Source organism: Folsomia candida, unplaced genomic scaffold, assembly GCF_002217175.1.
Source record: "Folsomia candida strain VU population unplaced genomic scaffold, ASM221717v1 Fcan01_Sc030, whole genome shotgun sequence".
Lineage (NCBI taxonomy): Eukaryota > Metazoa > Arthropoda > Collembola > Entomobryomorpha > Isotomidae > Folsomia > Folsomia candida.
In genome coordinates, this window is record NW_019091222.1 from 1,908,199 (window position 1) to 1,931,775 (window position 23,577).

The following is a 23,577-nucleotide window of genomic DNA, read 5'->3' on the forward strand; positions in this document are numbered from 1 at the left end:
CCAAATCATTATTAGTTAGTTTACCATATCCGTCATCAAAAACCCACTTTTCCGAAGTTCAAATTGTTTTCAGTTTATGAACTGAGAAAAATGTCCAGATATTACCTGCATCGTCAGAAAATTTTGAAAAGAGTGAAACTTCTAAAAACGCGGAGATTGCAATTGAATTTGATAATTCAACTATTTGACATCTATATGATTCGTTAAAATATCAAGGAAATAAATAATAACAATAAATAATTCAAGTCCGGATTTAAATCCGGATTTGGGTCGAAAGAAAAACGGATAATCCGAAATCCGGATTTGAAAATTCGGAACGGATTCATCAGCCCTGCGTGCACCCAAATCGGTAAAATTATAAATCAAATAATGATACTAATCAATGAAATAATAATGAAACACGGTTGTCGAAAATTTTAAATTGTTTCAATTTATTAAACATTTTACCCAATTTGTTGACCTGAATGAAATAAGTTTGTAACTGCATTATTTCCCACAACTGTCGGGCGCCCATGGGACTTCGGGTAAATCATCGATTTTGAGCCCTCGCGTGAAATTGGTGGTCCCCTGCGCACCCTCGTCGAGATATCGAATGTTATCCATGTCTGCAAATTCCAGGGTAAGGTTCGTCATTCCGAGTTGGTTTGTCCAACTCATCATCCAAAAATCAGAGTCCCACTCGGCAATGGAGAACGTTGACTCGGACACTTGAACCAGCCAGGCCAGCCCCCATTTTCCATATTCCCAGTACAGTTGTGGGACTCCGGCAGAGTTGTTTTTGAAGGAAATGGTCATCTCACCTGATTAATTGAAAAAGATGTCATTGGTTAGTATATGCAGGGAGAAAATTCAGACCTGGGATAATATGGATTTTAATCTGTAATCAGACAGTGAGGTTTTTTAAAAATTAATCCTAATCAGGGTAAGGAAAACCCCGGGGTTTTGCTATTGAAAACCCATACCCAGGGGTTTTACTTGGGTTTTGCGGATAGTCGGGGTTTTTTAAGGGTAAACTGAGTCAGTGTCGCATGTATTAAGGTTTAACAAAAATCTACTTTTTCACCAATTGCGCAACAATTCTGCTTGTTAATTTATTTGAATAAATAATTAATTTGTAGAATTGATAGCAGTGCCCTGTTATCACACTTTATTAAATTCGAAAACCCCGAATACCCGTGGGTATTGCTCATTTTTGATACCCCAAAACCCACCAATACCCGCAATACCTCAAAAACCCGGGTAGCATTCCCTGATCCTAATCCATACTCCCAATTTTTCTGCAATTGGAATTAATCCGGGAATAATTCCTTTAGATGTCATTAATCCATAATCTTGATTATGTATTCACGATTAATCCGCAATCTGGATTACCCGGTTCACTTCATTTCATCACACTGTGTAACTTGACGTCTCAAGTTCTCACAGCTGTGTCCTGCCATCTACCATTTGAAGAGTCAACATGTTCTCGCCGCCTCGTCCTTTATCAAGTGACATTGGGGTTTTAAATATTTTAATGTGCAACCACGTATTTTAAGTTTGTTGTGCTAGATATAGTTTAAAGAAATCATTAATCACAAAATTAATTAGGATTACTACTCCATAAGTCCTGCAAGTTTTATAATTTATGGATTAATCCAGACATGAATTAATCTCACGAAAATAATTTAATTACAACGCACATTCTTTTGTGGTTAATCCATAATCCTTAATCCACCCTTAAAAATTATTAGTCCCCCAGCTCTGGGTAAATTTGACGTTTGTTTTTAATTTATTTACCATTGAACCCACTTCCATAGGTACCGACGGCTTCGTCCGGTGAAATTCTTGCTGGGCTATTCGTCTCCTGATTTCCGGTCGGAATCCGTGACAAAACTGCCAACGGTGTCAAGTCGATTGGAGCAGCGGTATATCCATCAAAGCTGCCCACACCCTGCGCAACTGCCCCTGGTTACATATTTATTGTGCAATTTCATTACACACATGTGTTATCTTTGGCACGAAATTATTTAATGGAACACCTCCCGGGTGAAAATCACGTGTTGAATTTGACATAATTCTGCACATGTGGCGGGTTTGTGCAAAAAAATGTGAACAATTCTGCATAAAACTTCTGACCGGTATATTCTACAGAAAGTTTTAGAACAATTATGCATAATTCTGCATACTTTGTGGACAAGTTGTTTCTGCATAAAATGCAGCCAATTCTATGCATAAAATCCCTTAAATTTTTCACCCGGGGTGCTTACTACACTGCGAAAAAAAGTTGAGTGAAATTGCCACCAGGACAACTATTGAGTAAAATTTACCCCGCCAAAGGTAAAATTTACCCCGCCAAAGGTAAAATTTACTCAAGGTTGAGCAAAAATCTCGCAAAGCTGGATAAATTTTCACTTTTGTTGGGCAACTTTTACTCAATAGTGGTCTTGGTGGCAATTTCACTGAAACCTGAGTAAATTTTACTCAAATTTTTTTAGAGTGTAAGAAATGTGTGTTAGTAAGTACAAATGCTAGTTTTTTATATCTACATACCCCGCAATATTTCAAAAAGCTCGGCCTGAATCCAGGAGTTGGGCATGGATGTCGCGTACAAAGTGCCAGGACCGCTCATGGCCATAAACACTCCAAGTCCTAGGTCAGGATACAAGGTCATAAGACTTTCAAAAGGGGGAAGATACCCGCCATGCCCGATTCGTAACCAGCCATCGTAAACTCCAATGTCCAGACAGAGGCCGTAGGCAAGGTTCAGGTTTATAGTTGAGTCGGGATTGTTTTCAGATTTTAAGGTGCCAGAAGGCGTCAGAGACGACGGTGCGTATAACCAGTTCATTACTTCCTAAAATTCATATAATCATGATTTATAAGCATAAAAATGTCGTATTAAAGTACACACTCTAAAAAAATTTGAGTAAAATTTACTCAAGCTTGAGTGAAATTGCCACCAGGACAACTATTGAGTAAAAGTTGTCTAACAAAACTGAAAATTTATCCAACTTTGAGAGATTTTTGCTCAACCTTGAGTAAATTTTACCTTTGGCGGGGTAAATTTTACTCAATAGTTGTCCTGGTGGCAATTTCACTCAACTGTTTTTGCAGTGCACTTTTAGAAATGGGGTTACGATTATAGCCAAAACGTAAACGTATGTGACGCTATCGCCGTGGTTTGTCATCAAGTGGTTACAATTTTCTCCGACTAATTATAACGTTACAACGACTTGGTATTAAATTGTCACCAGAGCTAATAAATTTATAACCAGTTGGTGACAAACTCATAACCACGGCGGTTGAGTCGTATACGTTTACTTTTTGGTTATAATCGTAACCCCATTTCTAAGAGTGTACTTAAGTACAATTGATTATACAATCTTAGAAATAATTTTACTTTTTTGAAAAGTAAATGCACTCTTTACTCCATATGAAGTAAGGTTTAGTGCACATCAAGTAAGCGTTACTCTGGATTTAGTAAACTTTATTTCAAATGGAGTAAAAAGTGCATTTACTTTTCAAAAAAGTAAAATTATTTCTATGAGTGTAAGATTGCTGGCCATATTGTTTACCGCAGGAACAATTTGGTTGTCCCCAACTTTTCCGAGGTTTAAATGAAACTGCATATATTTGGTCATATCGGTCGCCGAGCTCAAAATCCCACCGGCCGCATTGACAAGGACGACACCCCTGTTGCAATTAACGATAAGTTAAATTATGATGATACAAACAATTCGTCCAGTATGATGTACTCTAAATCCACGTAGGATTGAACTTTTACAGAAATTGAGAATTCTGAGGAACCACGCCGCTGCCAGTCTCAAACTTCTTGATTGAGAGATTGAGACTGACGTGGCATAGTTTCTCAGAATTCTCAATTCAGAGTACTAACTTCATCAGTTCTGGATTGTAACGATTAAGGACGCCATCTTTCCAGTAGTAGGGCACCGCCCGGTGCATCATATTATTGTGATCGTCACTTTCTTTGACCCAGGTCGTGTTCGTCATTCCAATGGAGTCAAGTAGGTCGGAAAGCTATATGCATCAGACAAGTGGACGTAGGGAGTTACATGTCAGTGTCAACGGAATAAATGTCATGTCATGTGATAAATCAATTTCTTGTCATAGATGTCACAGCATAAAAATTTATGACATTTATGACAACTATGAGTGACATTTATGACATTTCCATATCCATAATCAGGATTAGGGATTACTAATCCAGATTAATCGAAATCCTGATTACTCTATTTATGATTAATCCTCAATCTGGATTACTTGATTCATTGGTTACGAATTAGCATACAAAAAAATTAGAAATGTTACCATGTCTTCATACGTAGAGTTTGCCAGGTGTGCAATTATATCTCCGGCCATTGCGATAAGGCCGTTATTGTAAAGATAACCATTTCGAAGTGAGCAGTAATTGTATGCGTATCTTTGCCGGCTAAACAAAAAAATTAAGTGAAACCCAAGATATACTCGAAGTTTCGTTTACTAGGGAAACTTCTAAGGTGCCGCTCGAATCCAGGGTTCCCACATGCACAAATTGAACACAATATACGACTTATGACGCAAAGTGAAGGAATTTACTTGCAAAAATCACTCTTCGTCAAGTCGTGACGATATTTGTGGCGAGCGTGGGACAATGTGGGCGAAGAGGAAAAATGAGTGAACGAGTGAGAATTAGAGATCGTTGACCTTCACAAAGCGTAAGTGGCTCGTTGACTCGCTCCACCTCTTCGCCCCCACCGCCGTACGATCGTCACAAATATCGTCACGAGTCGTGACTCACGATTTGACCAATAGTGATTTTGTAAGTAAATTCCTTCACTTCGCGTCACAAGTGCTCATTTTGTGGGAACCCTGGATCCGACCGGCACCTCGGAAGTTTCCTTGGTTAGATTAAGGCCAGATTTCTCTTACTAAAAGAAGTCCCTCGAATCGTTGAAAGTCTGCACCCACATTCCCGTATACTGTGGCAAGTAACAAGCCCTATGGGCCAGCAGGTCACGGAAGGTCACGGCCTCGGATCGATACCTGTCACCTAGAACAAAATCATAACTTGGCGCCAACGTTCGGATCGGCGTGTCCAGTACGGATTGCCCCAATTGAGGAAAGTTTTCATCCAGAAATTTGACCGCAACTAGTGCAGTGAAGCTTTTAGTTATTGATCCGATGGAAAATAGCGTGTCAGGATCGGCGGGTAGTTGGTTTTCCCGGTCTCTCTGGCCATACCCGGTTTTGTAGAGGAGTTCCCCGTTATTTTTAATTATGGATAGCGCCAAGCCCGGCACGTGTTGCTCACGTTCGAGATGAGCAAGTCGATTTGATTCTGGGTTTCGGGTGGGATCACGTTTTGTGTGGAGATGATGGGGATGATAAAAATGGGGGCGAAATAGATTAATGGGAATTTAATGGAGATATCCATATCAATCAATTATATATTTATACGCCCCAAGGAAATAATACATTCACCCAAGAAAAAACTGAATTTTTCCCAATAATACAAAAGCTAATTTTTTCACCCAATCAAATAGTAAATTGACCCAATTATATATGGAATTAACTGTTTGCAGTTAAATCCACCTGATTGACAGTGGAGATTAATTGATATTGCTGATTTATCATCCGCGTCAATCATTTATAAAGGGTTTGGTGACCTCATTAATAACATGTTGATTTGAATATTCTGGTAATTGATTTGAGATAAAATGTGTGGCGGCTTGTTTAATTTTGAGCGTACAAGCAACAAGTTCCATTAACACCAGGATCCGTTCTAGGTGTTGACAACCCCATAGGGCGCCAACTTTTCTGGGGCGCTGGAAGGCGCCCCGTGAAATATACATACACTCTTAGAAAACTGGTATGAAATCATTACCGGCCGGAGTACATATGTGACTCTACCGGCATCGGTAACAACGGGAATTACCGTTCAGTAATGTTGTGGTAATGAAAAATTTACCACTCTGGAACAAACTACTACAGTCCGGTAATAAGTTTATTACCAAGTCAATACCAGCACGGAGTATCTATGTGACTCTACCAGATTTTTAACAGTGTATTCAGTTCGCAGAAAATTCAAATTTGCGCAAAATTATATATGTTGTATTTTTATAAGGTTTTTTTATCGTAGAATGTGCTTTCGGGCGCCAACATTGGGGCGCCACGTTGCTTAGCACGGGTTCTGAATAACACGTTAAAAACAATATTTGATAAGAACCCCAGGTGGGTGTTGATTACTCACACTTTTATGCTATACAAATCAGGTGACGTTAGTTTAAGGTACATTAATTAATTATACTAAACTTATTTTTGATAATATTAACACGTTAGGCTGGTCGGCACTACTTTGAACAAATGAGTGATGCCATGCACGACATTGGAAGTTTTGCGATATGCTCAATTGATAAAATAATTGAGATTAATAAATTAGATAGGTACATTTCACGTTACATGACACGTTCACGAGTAAGATACCGAACTATAAGGCGGCAGTTATTCAAAGAAATATGTGTAAAATAGAATGTACGTAATTTGTGTACACTTAAAAATCTGGCAGAGTTACATAGATACTCCGTGTTGGTATCGACTTGGTAATAAACTTATTACCGGACTGTAGTAGCTTGTTCTTGAGTGGTAAATTTTTCATTACCACAACATTACTGAACGGTAATTCCCGGCTGGCACATCCAGGCCAGTAAGTATCTATTGCATACATACACTCTTAAGAAAATCAGTAAAGGCGGTATTGATATGTGACTCTACCGCCTTGGTATTGATTTGGTAATAAATTTAAAAAACTAATACCATATGGTACAAAATTTAATACTACGTAGTAATAAAATGATTACCACTTAGTATTATTTCATTACCGAATCTATACCAGGGTGGTACAACCGTTTAATACCAAAGCGGTAGAGTCACATATCAATACCGCTAATTTTTTTCAATACCGTTTTGCTAAGAGTGTACGTATGTATGCAAGTTTTTTTTTAATTTCTACGTATGCATAGGTAGAAATTAAAAAAAAAACTTGGAAGCTGGAGAAAACATTCCCGGCGAAAAAATTTAAGGGATTGTATGCAGAAACAATTTGTGCACAAAATATGCAGAATTATGAATAATTATGCAAAACCTTTCTTCGGAATATACCGGACAGAAGTTTTATGCAGAATTGTTCACACTTTTTCTGCACGAACCATTGTTACCCAGAATGTGTAGAATTATGTCAAATTATACATACGATTCTCACCCGGCTTAATAAAGGATACACAAATGAACCACAGTGCCCGATTTCCACAAACCCCGATAACTTACACAAACCCCGTTAATTTCCACAATCAACGCCAAGCTGTTGAGTCAATAGTATTGACTGATTCGGATTCAGCGTCAAAAATACATTGGAATTGATGTGCGGCTACACCAATATTTGTCCCCCATGGTCACGGAAAGGTCACGGGGGGCCTTGGAGGTAAAACCTATTAACGGTAAAAACTATCTGCAAATTTGTGCACTGAAACGAGAGTGGATTTCATAGGTCGATTTTTCTGGGTTCGATCCATCTCCAACTTGATCCGGGGTAGGCGAGGGTCCCCTGACAAAAAGAAGCACGGACAACGTACTCCGCAAAACGAGGACGATCTGCGCAAATTGAGACTCAATTTATGCCTGCATGCAACAGCTCGTCTTGAATGAAATGGATCAAATTGAAACCATGAAAATAATGAAAATATACCTATTTCAAAACGGATACCTATATTGTTTGATAAAATATACTACTATTACCCTATGCAGGGTATGCAGGAACACTGTATTATCCTAAAATTAACTTGCCAGTTTTATTAAGATTGCTCCAATTCATGCATGAAAATGAAAACAAATATTTCCTTATCATGATTCATATGACCATAGCAAACTAAACGATGTATGTATCCTAGTAATAAAAACATCACGCCAAAAAATGCCTAGAATATTTTGAAATAAAAGAATAATGAATTTAACAGTGTTAAGTATTTAAATTTTAATGAGGTCCTCTTTTCTTCAGGAATGTATTAAATAAAAAAGTAGTAAGTTTAATTTGAATACAGTTTATTGTACTAAAGTTTTGCAAAAGTAAATAATTCGTGATTTGAGGTTGTGTATGTATCGAAATACAGTTTGGGCAGTTGAGGTCACTTTATCTGTATTTCCGTGCACACGATTTACATGACTTGCCCAATCTCTCTTTTGGAAGAAGCCTTTCCTGCAGTGGGGACAGGTCCATCTCGCCACCCTTAAGTGGACTCGACTCATATGTTCTCGCATATTTCCACTATTACCGCCCTTCGTAGATATCGAGACGCCGCAGATGGCACAAATTGCAAATTTTTCGCCATTTGTGTCATTGTGTACTTTGGCGACATGTTCGTCGCGCAGGGAAATTTTCGCGAACAGTTGGGACATATTTAGCCCGAATGATGCGCCCAACTTCGAGTCGTTTATTCTTCGCAGCGATATCAATGTCGGAAGCCTGACGACATGCAGATTCTTGATGAACGCGCAAATTGTAGATGTGTTTAACCCTTTAATTCGGATGGAGGACAATTGTCGTTTTCTTGGAAATGGTTTAATTCGGGAGGAAGACAGAAGTCGTCATGAAAAATAGTGGTTAAGGTGGGAGAGGAAGACAATTGTCGTTTCTTAGAGGTCATTGATTTTCACGATTTCTCCCTACGGCGTAAAATTTTCTGCAATTTTGGGGGATTTCTCGTATACCAACCAAATGTTAAATTTGAGAATTTTCTTGTGGAAAAATGTGATATTTCCGAATATAACGCAATGTTAAATTTTGTAGAATTCATTTTTTAGAGTTTTATCAAAACTGCTGAATTCCTCCTCCCGCGCCATGACCACAGCATATGTATAATGTGCCCGGATTAATGCAATTTCTTGTAGTTAATCATACGCCTTAAAGGGTTAAAGGATTTTCCACACTGATTGTGAGAGCAAGAATGTCGTTTACCAACGATGTGGCTTAAATAGTGCCTGAAAAACAGAGTGAATTTTTGTGTGAAAAATTTTAGCAAGAAACATTAGAATTTCTGAATTTTAATATATGCACCTTTCGTAATCTTTGTGACTAACAAATTTCGTGCCACAGTGGTCACATTTTGAGCCCCCTTGACTCCAGGTCAACTTTGTCATAGGAAATTTTGCAGACTGTGACTTCATGCGAAATCAGGGATGTCGATGTTTTGAATTCTTTGCCACATTTGGAACATAGATATTTTGCGGGTGGAGGAGGAACATCTGTGCCCATCTGAATTTTAGGTTTGCGTCTTATTCGACGTTTTATTTTCTCCGGTTGATGCTCCGACGACGAGAAATAATCGAGTGGGTGTTTCCTGCTAAAACGATTATTAACAAGGATCAGTTGGATATTGATTATTAATCGATTAAATTGGGAATTTCACCTTATTGAATCTTCAAAATTAGTTTGGTCTTGGTCGAGTGCTAAAATTTGCGGTTCTGAATTGTGGTCAACTTGGTGCTGCGAAGGAATAGATTCACGAGTTTCTATAATTGGCTGAATCTCTTGATTGTGGTAAATTTCTTCCAAATTTGTGGGATAGATGACCTCGTCAAAATAAATATCGTCATCGACCTCGTCTTTGATGAGTACGTCAGGTAACGAGTCAAATTCTTCTGGGGGGAGGGGAGCTAGGGGAGAAGAGATTGATTTTCCCGTTACCGGCTCTTGAGATGATTTTCCTAAATTAAAATACATTAAATACAATTACACCATTATTATGCAAATGTTTGTCACTTATTTTCAAATTTGTCAAATATATTGATAAAGTAGCATATGCTACTTTCTCAATATATTTTAAATCGGGCACACGATATATATCATGTGCCCGATTTAAAATTACATTTTTACTGTAATAATGGCCTATTTCAGGCCATTATTACGACCCCGACCAATTTTGGATTTTCTGCGGCGAGGCGTCCCAGTGCAGAAAGAACAGGGAATCAAACTTATCGGAGGCTGTGGCGCGTTTCGGCGTCGACTGATTCATTCGTGACTGACTGACCTCTGACTCATTCCATTGGCACACAATTTTATTTAGTGGCCAAATACATTACATTCCGTGACGAAATTTCGTCCTGGTAAAGTTTTGAAAATATTATTTACTTCTCCGTTTTCTTTTGGATAATAGTAGCGTTTCCCTTCCCTTCGCGACCAGCCGGTCCAAATGGTTTTGGGTCGAGATGAGGCGTAGTCGCACCCCCCTGATCTCAGCATGTAGCAGTCTTCACAAGCTGAAACATTGGCGACAAATAGGTTGTACTTCTTGGGGGATAATTTAGCTCGAAGTGGTGGCGATATGAGGAGATCCTTGAAGAGGGTGACCTGCTCCGTGTGACGTCGACTCTATTGACCTTTCTGGATGAGGGGGGACCCTCCACAAGCGAAGCAAAAGTCATTCTTTAAAGGAGTGCCTCTGCACAGGAGCGATTCAATATTGGGGTCACGATCCAGCCGGACTTCTTGGGACGATATTTCGCCACAAGGATGTCCAGCGTTTGCCAATTCCATCTAAATAAAATAAAATAGCGTAAAATGTATACAAAAAACTAAATGTACATATGTAGGTAGGCAATTGATAGTATCAATCAAATTTGCTTAACTACACTTAAATATGGCATAATTAGACAAAATGTTTGGGTGAATTTGATAATATTTTAAAAATGATTTTGCGAAATAGTTCCTCCAAACCTAACAAAATTCGCAGTCTCACAACTTTGAACTTGCAAATATTGAGAAAAACTTACATACAAAATCTTAAGTCTTTCCACTACACTATTAAAACTTCAAGTACAAATTAAAAGGTAAATAGTGACAAAGTCTTAAAAATACTGATTATTTCACATTTTGGTTTTATGTAAACAGCAAAGTGAATGAAGAAAATAATATGTAAATGCAATGCAAGAATGTAACCATGCAGCTGACACATTTTATTACTCTACACAGTGTAAACTTTACTCTGTAACGTGTAAACACAGTGGATTCAACTTGATCTGGAGTAAACGCGAGGTCTCCCGAGCCGAACGTGGACACGGATAAAGTACTCCGCAAAACGAGCTTGGTCTCATAGTTTAATTTATTATCATGAAAATGCATTTATTTGCATACCTATGTATGAATACTTTTAATTTAAAATTATAGCAAAATATGACATATCGTAAGCAGGAGGATATTTATTACGATGGAAGCCCCACCAGCACATGTGGGGATACCCTGGCTGTAATTGGACCGAGTGCCCCCCACACGTGGCGTCCTCATGAAATTCGACACATGTGGTTGTGACACTTCCCAAAATTTGGATGGACTCCCACGGTGTCCGTGACGGAGTCGCGATGCACTCCGTCCCAGAAATTGAGTATGCACGATTGCTTCCTGCAAGGTCAATCAAGTTAATCCTTCAACGAGTATAATAAACTACAAGAAAATGTATTAATTCAGTAGTCATAGGTATATATGTATGTATGTTGAGATAGGGTTTAGGAGGAGTTAAATCAAACTCGAAACGCCTGAAAAATCAAAAAGTTAACATTGCGTTATGTTTGGAAATATCAAAATTTTTGGTAGGAAAATGTTCCAAATTTAAAATTTGGTTAGCATAGGCGAAATCCCTTAAATTCCAACAGATTTCAGGCCGCGGATTTCATTTCCCCCTCTGGGAGTGGCTGCATAGCTAACTACTTAAATTCCCACACTCCACGCTCCCGTTAATTTCCACAAACCCCGTTAACTTTCACAAACCACGTTAACTTCCACAAACCCCCTTAACTTTCACAAACCCCGTTAATTTCCACAATCAACGCCAAGCTATTGAGTCAATAGTATTGACTGATTCGGATTCAGCGTCAAAATTCATTGGAATTGATGTGCGACAACACCAATAAGCCATATTTGTCCCCCATGGTCACGGAAAGGTCACGGGGGGCCTAGGAGGTAAAAACTATTAACGGCGTTGGATTTAGCATCGAAAATACATTCGAATTGATATGTGACATCAGGAATAAGCCATATTTGAACCCTACGGTCACGGAAAGGTCACGGGGGGCTCGGAGGTAAAAACTATTGACGGCGTTGGATTCAGCGTCAAAAATACATTCTAATTGATATGCTTATCGGTGTGCGTGGAGTTCCTCAAACTCAAATAATTAATTATCAGTGTTTATCAATCACTTATCATGTGATGAGAGATGTATACAGATATATACTGCTCTGCTCACTCAATGAATTTATTTTCGTCCACCACCACCACCTCTCCACAACTTGGGCATGCAGCTTCGCATGGGCTCGCTAGGGGAGCGAGCTTGCTGCATGGCTTATGCATGGAAGCATACATATATTCAAGCTATGCACTGGTTGCATACAACTTCCTTCTTTGTCTGCTCTACCGGGGCAACTTGCATTCAATAACTGACACAGAAACCCTGGCATTTTATATAAGCGATAAGGTTCTTGTCGTCCATAAATTTTTTTCGTTATTTTTATTCTAAGTTCGCATTTGAAATTTCAAAAATTTTCCACGACACAAAGTTCCGTAGATAGGTAAATAAAATTGCCTCACCAACATTGATCCAATAGGTTTTACTGATTTCCCGGTTTAAGGCCATTTATAAAGTATTTCAACTTACGGATTTTACATAAAAGCCCTAATTCTGAAATTGTGAGATGTTCGTCAACCTGACAGTTCTGTTTGGAAATTAGAATGATTTTTCTTCTAAATTTGTGTCGTGGATTTTTTTTCTCAATTTCTAACCAGCACCATGTGATACAGCAAAATGTGTCATTTTTTGGGGGTATGACGTCACAGTTGTGACGTAGGCGATGACTCATGAAGCTCCACCTTAAATGGATAACTTCACTTTTAGTTGTGCATCACTTAGCCATAACTTTAGTTAAGTCAGTATGTTACTTTAAAATAAGTTAGGGTGGCAATGCCATCCTAACTAACTTATATGTATGCCACCGTGGCATACATATAATATGTACATCCAAGTTAGTTGTACACCTATGTATGTACCTATATTAATATTATTTTAGGGTGGAATGTTAATAGTGGAACCTGATTGAAAGCATTAAGGACATAAGAAATTCGCATGGCATAGCAATATATGTACACAGTTATCACGTTAGACTGAAATGACTTTCGTTACAGATATTTGCAAAAGCATGCATGAGCATTACACACGAATATAAATTTGAGCAGATTTAGATTTCTTACTAAGGAAGTGACCCCATAATGTTTAATTTTGAAGTACCTATATACATACACTCTTAGAAATCTGGTATTAAAATAATATCTAGTGGTATTCATTCATACATACATACATATTTGACTTTACCAAAGTGGTTTAAGTATATAATATAGTGTTCTTATATTTCGGTTTTACCATATCCGTAGTAAATATAATTTTAATACCAAGCGACAGCTGCAGCTTTATGTAATTCCTAGAAATAAATGATTGTGTGAGGATAAAAGGTTTCTGACAGGGAATAATTTTGACTAAATAGACCCCGAAGCACAAAGATAACATATCCTCAATTTCCTTTCATCATTAAAATTTATATTGATAAGTAACGTTAATCTTTATGGACACTGTGAAAGTTTCCTATCCATAGGGTTCAAATCTAATACTGAGCTGTTTGTTACTACACAGCCTATAAATTTTGGCAGTCGTGTAAATATGTATGCCGCTTGGTATTATTTTAATACTTGATTTCTAAGAGTTCACTCTCAAAAATATATAATTATAGTGCGTACTAATTAAAGTCACTTTGTAAATCGTAATACGGAAATGAAGTTTAAGGTACGCTACAATCATCGAACTGTGGGTTCTATTTTCTCGAAATAGTATGTATGCACTTATCAATTACACAGGAAGTTAGGTCAATTCCTTCGTCTATATTTGGGATAAAAGATGATTAGAACATTCCAGTTGTTATATTGACACATTCCCTGGACTGCATCAGCTCCATCACAAACAAAAGAATATAAACCATCCCTAGGAAATTTCGCTTTCCATCTTTCCGACTTAGTAATTTGTTGACAAAATAAAAATAAAGTTGCTGATAGTTGTCGAAAAAATTACATTTCCAATTTGCTCAAATTTTCAGAGTTAACTATTGCCATGGCGTTACGAAGGGAATTATTCACCGTATTCCTGGTGGCCACTTTAATCATCAATTTTCACAGCTTGGCTACCACCTCGGCATGTTTAAGCGAAAGAGGTGACCATTTTGAACAACGCGGTATTGATCCCATGGTTCCAAAGTCCGTAGACATTAAGTGTACGGGTGGCTCGCACTACTCCAAACATTTGGGTACACTCAAAATAAACTGGTGTCAATCCAGCGCGGTGTTGTCACATATAGACACCGCGCGGTGTTAATACGGCCATTAACACCGCGCGGTGTCTATATGTGACTTCACCGCGCTGGATTGACACCAGTTTATTTTGAGTGTAGATGTGTTACGTCCGAAAATTTTGGGAGAAGTTTGGTCGGCTAATTTAGAACTTTCCACTCTTTACTTTAAGTCATGCATAATCAGAAAATAAACTTTTGAAATTTGAACAAATGAAGTTTTTAATGTTTGTTATCAGAGTACTATTTTTCTATATGCATTAACCCTTTAACGAGTATCATTGACTACAAGAAAATGCATTAATTTTGGGACGTTATAAGTATGTTGTGGTCATGGTGTGGGAGAAATTCAAGACTTTTATTAAAACTCGGAAAAAAACTGAAGACTCAAAAATTTAACATTGCGTTAGATAAGGGAATATCCATATTTCTGGTAAGAAAATGTTCAAATTTAACATTTGGTTGTAGGGTTGGTAAATCAGATCCGACAATATCCGATCCGTCGGATCGGATCGGATTTGTTTATCCGGCCATTTATTATAACATGGATCCGATCCGATTAATCCGATCGGTTCGGATCGGATAGGATCGGTTCCATGTTAAAGTAAACAGACGGATAATCCGACCGGATCGGATATTATCCGATTACCAACCCTATTTGGTTGGCATAGGAGAAATCCCTGAAGTTGCAGCAAATTTTACGAACAACGAGAGAAAATCGGAACGTCGGAGAGAAAATGGTGAAAATCAATGACCTTCCAGAAACGACGCTTGTCTTCTTCCCGCACCATGACCACGATTTTTCAGGACGAGTTTTGTCTTACTCCCGAATTAAACCATTTCTCACAAAACGACAATTATCGTCTTCACATTTTAAAGGGTTAACAAAAGTAACTATTTCAAACGAACATAAAAAGTTGCTCCAAAGCAATTAAACTTTTCTTTAAAATGATATCATATGTACATATATGACAAATGTGCATTTTTTAAACCTTTGCTCTACTCCTCACTGTCATGAGGTTTTGTGTATTTAAATCCTGCAACACATTTAAAATTGCAAATAGTGAATGATCGTTTTACTAACTTAACACCTTAACCGTTGCAGAAATGCTCTAGTGACGTAACTATTTAATTGTTGTTATGTTTTTGTCCCTTGATTTTTAACAGTAGGTTTTAAGTAAATGTAGTACTTTACACTTAGGTAGGGTTTCTCCGTAAACTACGTATTTTACGATACCAAAACCACTAAGGTAAATATGAGTAAAAATCTTCTATGTAATGTAATGTATGTAATGTAAAGTAATCTTCTATGTGTGAACAATTTTGTCAAAATCAATTGAGATATGGAATCATGTTGCTTTTTAATGTGGAGTACATGAGTACATCAATGCCTATTTGCAATTTCTTCTTTTGAAGTACGCCTCTTGTTAACATTTATTCAAATTAATTCCTCTAATTTACATTATTCATGACCACGACCATTTTGTCACGCACTGGCCATACCCCCCCCCCCCTTTCGCGTTACATAATTTACGGACGACGCCTAATGCGAGATGTAGGGCTCAAAAATAAAGCTGTTAAATTGCTCGTCATTTCTGTAACATTTTATGAGAAGCAGCAAGAAAGAATAGAATATCGGCATAAAAAAATTATGAGCATTTTTGTATAACTTATTACCTAATATTATTTTTTGTATAACAAAATTTGTCCCAAATTGTACATCTGCATATCTAATCAAGTATATATGACAAGAAGTCGACAATTACAAAAAAATGTGGACAACAGAATCAGAATTATTTTATGAAGTTATAATTATACTTATTTGTAATAATTACACCCCCCAGAATTAAATATTACAGTAATTAGATAAATGTGTATGTATAAACTTTTCTTATAACACATCACATGACACTGGAGCTGTAAAGATTAAATCAGGACCACAGATTATGGTATTAATCTTAATTGATCACGACGGAATGGAGAGAGGGACTGTCTTCTTCAAACTTACAGCTTTCGCACTGCATGTGCTTAAACGTGGAATGATTTGCCTTCATCTGTAATAATAAACACACAATTTAATTAGTTAAAAAAATTGAGTTTAAAAAATTGAAGAAATACATAAATTAGCATGGTTTTCGGTAGAAATTGTCATTCATGCGTGAGTTTATTTTTTTAGTTACCCGTTTCAATTGTTCTTTCGCCTTTGTAGATTCTTTAAAGTGTGTCCCCTGAAATAAAGATGGTCAAATTTTATATATAGGAGTATGTATGCATTTATTTTAAGAGCTGGAAATGCTTAACCCTTTAATCTGTAATGACGACAATTGTCGTTTTGTAAGAAATGGTTTACTTCGGGAGTACGACAAAAGTCGTCCTGAAAAATCGTGGTCATGGTGCGGGAAGAAGACAATTGTCGTTTCTGAGAGGTCATTGATTTTCACAATTTGCTCGCCTCGGAGTAAAATCTGTTGAAATTTGAGGGATTTCTCCTATGCCAACCAGATGTTAAATTTGAAGTTGATATTTATCTATCTAACGCAATGTTAAATTTTTGAGTTTTCAGTTTTTTTCGAGTTTTACTAAAACTCTTGAATTTCTCATCCCACACCATGACCACAACATACTCATAACGTCCCCGAATTAATGCGTTTTCTTGTAGTCAATGATACTCGTTAAAGGGTTACATCATTTCTCAAGTACCTTAAGTGGAGGGTCGTGAGAACCCGTTAAGTTGTCTCTGGTCACGCCAAAATAGTACACCAAAAAATCCCGTCCTTCTTTAAACCTCTTTCGTGAGAAGTCGTCCGCGGGTTTAACAAATTTCGCGTGATCTTCAATATCCGCCTCGTTCGTTCCTTTAACTCTGACTTGGATCTGAATTCCTTCGCAATTTTGTAAATGTCGAACAAATCTGTGTGCTCGGAGTCCATACGGTGTTTGCTTTTTATAATAGTCGAAATTATCTGTGAAGACGATCACTTTGGAAGAATTCTGGGGGAGCTCATTCTTCCATAAGTAGAGAGCAAAAATTAAGTTTTTCATTTCAAATTCGGCCGGATTTCCTGCCTTGTTTTGTATCGGGGTTAGGGTCCAGGGTAACTTGTCGACAGGAAAAGAATAGAATTCTCCCCTTTTTTGCGCTAGATTTATGAAATAACCTCCAATATTGTGTGGTGTGGCGTCTACTCCGATTATTATATTACTTTCCTCAACCGATATGGCAAGATTTAGTTCCTTATCTAGGACGAGATCATTTTGAATTTTTCTTAAAATCTCGTTTCCCGTCGATTTCTTGGCTTCATACGCCTGTTGCACGATACTGTCGAAAGAATCAGAGTCCGAGTCGGATTCGTAGGAATCCTTCATATGCTCGTGGTCATAGTACGCCGTATTAAATCTGTAACGAATTAAACATATTTCCATTTTTAGTTAAAATAACTATTGTCAAGGCTCGAAGACGTAGAATTTTTCAAGATTTTAAAATTTGAATAATGCTACTGAATTGTATTTTCGTACAATTGCTGAGATACGCCGGCATATTGTGCATATATGTACGTGAAATTGCGAATTAGACATCATCAGAGACTTGGGATTAATGAAGGTGGGATTAGGGATTAGGATTAGGGATTGATTTTTAAAAATTCGGGATTGAGGATTGAGATTAGGGATTAATTAAACTCGGGATTAAAATTAATTTGGGATTAAATCTCTCGAGTTATTCAATGATGGAGCTGAATTAAACCCATTTTAATCCCTGACTTGGATTAAGATTAATAAAAGGGTTCCGGGATTTGGATTGAGGATTAATTATTTCTTCTTGGAATTGAGGATTAGGGATTAAAAGTAAAAAATTACGGATTGAGGATTGAGATTAAGGATTAATTAATCCCCAATCCCAATCTCAATCCATAATCCCGGATTAACCAGGCTCTGCACATCATATGTATTCCTGAATAGTAAAGGCACATGTGAATATTTCAGTTAGATAAATACCCGGTTTAAGACATACATTTGAACCCTTAACTCTACCAGCTCGTTAACCGCGTCGAACCTTTGCGGTGATGGTCGACCGCGTACGATAGGTTCAGAAACTTGCATGTGTCCCCACCCATCCATACGAAAAGGATCATCTTCAGAAGTTCCTCTTGAAAATTGGCTATAAATACATAAATAGAAATAAAATCCGAAAATATATGCACAAGATATTCTGAAGTACTTATTTCGTGTAAATGTTTCATGTAGTAATTTTCACGTAATAATTTTAGCAATCAATGGAATTAAAACTTTAGACTTTGAAATCATCTAACGACTGTTTGAACTCCTTTTTACCCTGTCTGATCTTACCGCCACAGGCAAGGAACATAAGAATCCCAGGTTATTTTCGGGTGGCGGTAAGGTCACATACACTCTTAGAGAACTGGTATTAAATCATTACCGGCCGGTGTACATATGTGACTCTACCAGCATCGGTAATAACGGGAATTACCGTTCAGTAATGTTGCGGTAATGAAAACTTTACCACTCAGGAACAAGTTACTACCAATCCGGTAATAAGTTTATTACCAGTCAATACCAGCACGGAGTATCTATGTGACTCTACCAGATTTTTAACAGTGTATGTGAAACGTAGTTTACCTGGTAAACTTAACCAATCGATTAGCGTATTGACTTACCTTTGAGCTGAGGAACCACCTCTCGCAGGCGCAACTTGCGTGAGTTTCATTACATTTGCGTAGCTAGGGTGTTCGTAATTTCGTCTTGAAGAATCGCTACAATATATAATATGCTTCACGTATTTATATGCATGTACGTACATATCAGTACATTTAACCCTTTAATCTGTAATGACGACAATTGTCGTTTTGTAAGAAATGGTTTAATTCGGGAGTACGACAAAAGTCGTCCTGAAAAATCGTGGTCATGGTGCGGGAAGAAGACAATTGTTGTTTCTGGAAAGTCTGTGATTTTCACAATTTTCTCGCCTCGGAGTAAAATCTGTTGAAATTTGTGGGATTTCTCCTATGCCAACCAGATGTTAAATTTGAACATTTTCTTACCGAAAATGTGGATATTTCCCTACCTAACGCAATGTTAAATTTTGGAATTTTTAGTTTTTTCGAGTTTTATTAAAACTCTTGAATTTCTCCTCCCATGCCATGACCACAACATACTCATAACGTCCCCGAATTAATGCATTTTCTTGTAGTCAATGATACTCGTTGAAGGGTTAAATAGTTCGGAAACAAAAACATTTTCGAAATCATGATATGAATCCAAAATATGAACTCATTCGTCAACCGATCTCCGCTACAATTACCTCTGCTGCCGTGTTGAACTTGGTAATTCACGCCCATGTTCCAATCCAGACAGGGGGGAAATATCTTGATAAACTCTTCGAGCCTCCGGAACGTGGGAACGATGAGTGCCACTGATTTCTTGTGAACTATTAGTACTAAAAACATCTTGATAAACACTTCTGCACCCCGGACGATGAATATCTTGGAGTTGTTGTGACCTGCGTTTCCAGCGACGGTAAAAATACCCAAATATTAGGCCAATAACCACCAGGACGGCGATTAGTATGGTTAATATGATAACAACTGTTTCGTCGTCCATATTTTGCGACGATCTGTTTGAAAATTGGAAATAAGAGTTCTATGTAATAAATATTTGTACATAAAGGATTTTCGCATCAAGAACTATTTACCGTTTCTTCATACACGTTCTTACAATGCGATGACGCGAGCCGTCTGGCTCCGATTTTGACGAAACGCAACCTTTGAGAAATAATTCAATGTGTGTTTGAGGATTTTTCATAACGCTCAGTTTTAACGAAGTTATGATGGAAAACGTGAGCGAAAATTTGTATTTTCACTGTGAAATTCGTCTTACAAGGGAGAAAACAGCAAATTCTTGTAACATGAACATTCCAAGAGTGCAAAAATATCGCATTGGTCTGGAGATGAACTCCAAACCTCAACGTCCGACACCGAGGTTGTCACCACTGTGACATACCAACCATTCATTTATATCTCTCTTGTAATGTCCTGTTCGTGAATTCGTTATTAAATCAACTTACATACACGATCTCAACTCACTACTAATGGATATACCTGTGAAGCTACTATCCCATAGATATTGGGTATAGTGCACTCAGGTTACATTCTTAAATATGGATCGCACCATAATTTCGTTTAAACTGAGCATCACGTATAATCCAGAAACACATGTTGAATTATTTTTCTAAGGCCACATAGTTATTGTGTTTTCGTCAAAATCGGAGCGAGACCGCTGGTGTCATCGAATTGTTAGTATCCTAAAATAGTTTACGAAAGGAAAAACCTTACGAAAGGAAAAGGGGTCCGGTCAGGCTTCGTAAAAATGGGAAGCTAACAATGCGATGGTGTGAAGTGTAAATTTCAGAATTGTTTGAAATTTTAAAATTATGTGGTCCAAGTCAATACAAGCAACGTTTCTTGACGCAGTTTGTGGTCGGAATTCGTCAAAATATTCGAGGTCAAAGTTTAAAAATGGGTGATTTTTCCCTTTGAAGTTAATGGGAGTGAGGTAAAAATCATCCATTTTTTTCAATTTTGACCTCAATTATTTTGACAAATTGTGACCATCGCACAAAGTGCCTCAAGAAACGTTGCTTATATTGACTTGGACCACATAATTTCAAAATTTCAAACAATTCGGAGGGTTACACTTAACACCATCGCATTGTAAGTAGTGCGATTTTTGACGACAAAATCTTACTCTGCTTAGAAAATCTCGTAACTTATTTTACGATATCAAGAAGGCTAAGGGTACGAAAAATAAAAAGAATTGTCGATTTGTGATTTTACCTGTGCAGAATCGGGTAGTTCTCGAGCCTATTATTTCCCGATAGTCCGGAGCAACTGGTTCTATCTTACTGAACAGAGCACTTACTGTCTCGTTGTAAAATTTGACGCATAATATTTTACAAGTGTTTATATTGCAATAAATCAATAGGATGAGTATATGCATACGAATGAGTGAGGACACTTGAGACACCGTGTCCGAATAATGGGAAACAGTTTTATCGATAAGATAACACCGTATAGTCGATCAGCCAACAGATATGCACATATTTACTTACGATAAATAATTAATTACTTGGTGACCTTAACCTTACGGTACGACAAAATATGTATATTAAATTTATATTTAGATATCCAGTTATAAATGCAAAATATGTATTTAGATTTCAATTTGTATTTTCAAATGTTTATCTACATACAGACTTGTGAATTCAATTTATATGTAGCACTTTTTATATCAAGGTTGAAGGTGTTTATTCCACTAATATTTTGTGAGGGTTTTGTTCACCTCGTAATTCTTGCAAACTCGAAATTTCCTTCACTTAGAAAAAAATTTTTGACTAAAAAAATTGGGATGCAAGAATGTATAAGGTGGGAAGGTCGGCAGATATATGTATACATATATACGTAAACATGTATCTATGTAAATATGTACAACACTACAATCATTCAGGCTTGGACAGTCAAATTCAGTGGCCGCGGAAGCGTGGGGACATAGGGTCAATGTCCCCACGGAAATGCGTGGGGACATGCAATGCATTTGTCCCCACGGTGTCGTGGGGCATAGACAATTTAAAAGACACAATTTCAACATAATTGATTAAATTCATAACTAGTGCCATTTAAATATGCAATTTATTTCGGAACAATCAGCTGGATTTTGATGTTCCTAAATTTTCTCAAATTTTAATGAAAATTTTGTATTTAAAAATGCTGGATTTTTTTTTCACAAAATTTCTCCATGCACAACACGAGCTTGGAAAATAAATATGTCCCCACGGTCCAAATTATCTTCCGCGGCCACTGGTCAAATTTAAAATAGCTGCTGACTAGAAATATGTAAGTTGCAACATAATTTGTCAGCATGCAAAGATACATAAATAAATACATGTATGAAATTGTATGTATGTATCCAAAGCATGCATACGTTTGTATGATTGATTTTGAAAGAATCGTGACCACCGACCCCTTGAAATTGCACTTGCATATCTATTTATTTATTTAAATTCATTTCTACCTACATACACAGAGGATGCATTGGACCGTCTGCTCGATTTATACACTCTTAGAAAACTGGTATTAAATCAGTACCGGCCGGAGTACATATGTGACTCTACCGGTATCGGTAATAACGGGAATTACCGTTCAGTAATGTTGCGGTAATGAAAACTTTACCACTCAGGAACAAGTTACTACCAATCCGGTAAGAAGTTATTACCAAATCAATACCAGCACGGAGTATCTATGTGACCTTAGCAGATTTTTAACAGTGTATGTACGTTCTATATGTATATGTGTGGATACTTTATACTTTGTACATATTTATACAAAGAAAACCAGAAGTAATAATAGTGTAATGTAATAACCATACCCGGGAAAAATATTTGTTTATCAATCCCTACTCATGACGAGTAGGGTAGGATACGAAAATATTTGACCGGGGTCTGGTAATATCGCAATTATCACATTTATTTATGTATGTATGCATTTACGCAAAACTGTTGGGATTTGGTTACAAAACTGCATAGATATGTATTTGTGCACTGGGAACAGCACGTATTTATCGATGTATGTACATACAATAAAACTTGTAATACTTTTCTTTTTCTCACATTTTGCTGATAGATAAAGAAAAATCCGTTGCTCCTAACTAATTTCCGAGCTCGTTCGACAGGCTTAAATTCCTCGACAGGCTGACCTTATCGAGCTCGCGGCTACCGCACTGTTCAACGTGACCCTAAATAGTTTACATCTCTATCACTCGAGCAGCTTACCCGGCCGAATCGACAACACACCGTGTCCGGCAGTGGCGCCGGTCTCGGTGGGTACGAGTCCGTCGTAGAATTCTGCCCCATTTTCAAAACCATGGCGGAAGAGTGGACCCGAATCCAGGACAAGATGTTAGCCGTCATGCAGCAGAGAGAAGCCGAATCCGCAAAACGGGAGGGGCTTGACCACACGACGAGCTTTAGCAGAATAGACTGCTCAAGATGAATGGTGGTGGTGGTGGTGGTGGGAAAATCTTGTTTGATCAATCCTGCACGCTCACGCTCGCCTATAACACTTTGTGTCGTGTGATGACATGCTCGCGTGCTAAGTGTGCGA

General features: G+C 37.6%; 2 protein-coding genes and 1 long non-coding RNA gene across 5 annotated transcripts; all 3 read right to left on the minus strand.

Annotated features, from left to right (window-relative positions):
• Nucleotides 1–465: 465 nt before the first annotated feature.
• Nucleotides 466–3,662, minus strand: LOC118439109. The gene is made up of 4 exons (XM_035860140.1): nt 3,555–3,662; nt 2,530–2,833; nt 1,777–1,944; nt 466–800 (listed from the first exon to the last, which is right to left on the minus strand). Exons 1-4 carry the CDS (start codon nt 3,618–3,620, stop codon nt 487–489), a joined length of 852 nt encoding a protein of 283 aa, XP_035716033.1. The 5' UTR covers nt 3,621–3,662; the 3' UTR covers nt 466–486.
• A 4,394-nt stretch (nt 3,663–8,056) lies between these two features.
• Nucleotides 8,057–10,991, minus strand: LOC118439097. 3 transcript variants are annotated; one of them, XR_004837235.1, is made up of 5 exons: nt 10,801–10,991; nt 9,897–10,564; nt 9,438–9,735; nt 9,086–9,371; nt 8,057–9,009 (listed from the first exon to the last, which is right to left on the minus strand). It is a non-coding gene; the product is annotated as an uncharacterized LOC118439097 (long non-coding RNA). The 3 variants fall into 3 exon arrangements; XR_004837233.1 differs by having other exon boundaries at nt 10,160–10,564; nt 10,801–10,988; XR_004837234.1 differs by having other exon boundaries at nt 9,086–9,368; nt 10,160–10,564; nt 10,801–10,987.
• Nucleotides 10,992–15,831: 4,840 nt separating this feature from the next.
• LOC110860229 lies at nt 15,832–21,354 on the minus strand. Its single transcript, XM_035860061.1, has 7 exons — nt 21,256–21,354; nt 19,725–20,036; nt 19,081–19,176; nt 18,417–18,563; nt 17,108–17,804; nt 16,588–16,635; nt 15,832–16,461 (listed from the first exon to the last, which is right to left on the minus strand). Exons 2-7 carry the CDS (start codon nt 20,021–20,023, stop codon nt 16,366–16,368), a joined length of 1,383 nt encoding a protein of 460 aa, XP_035715954.1. The 5' UTR covers nt 20,024–20,036; nt 21,256–21,354; the 3' UTR covers nt 15,832–16,365.
• Nucleotides 21,355–23,577: the final 2,223 nt, after the last annotated feature.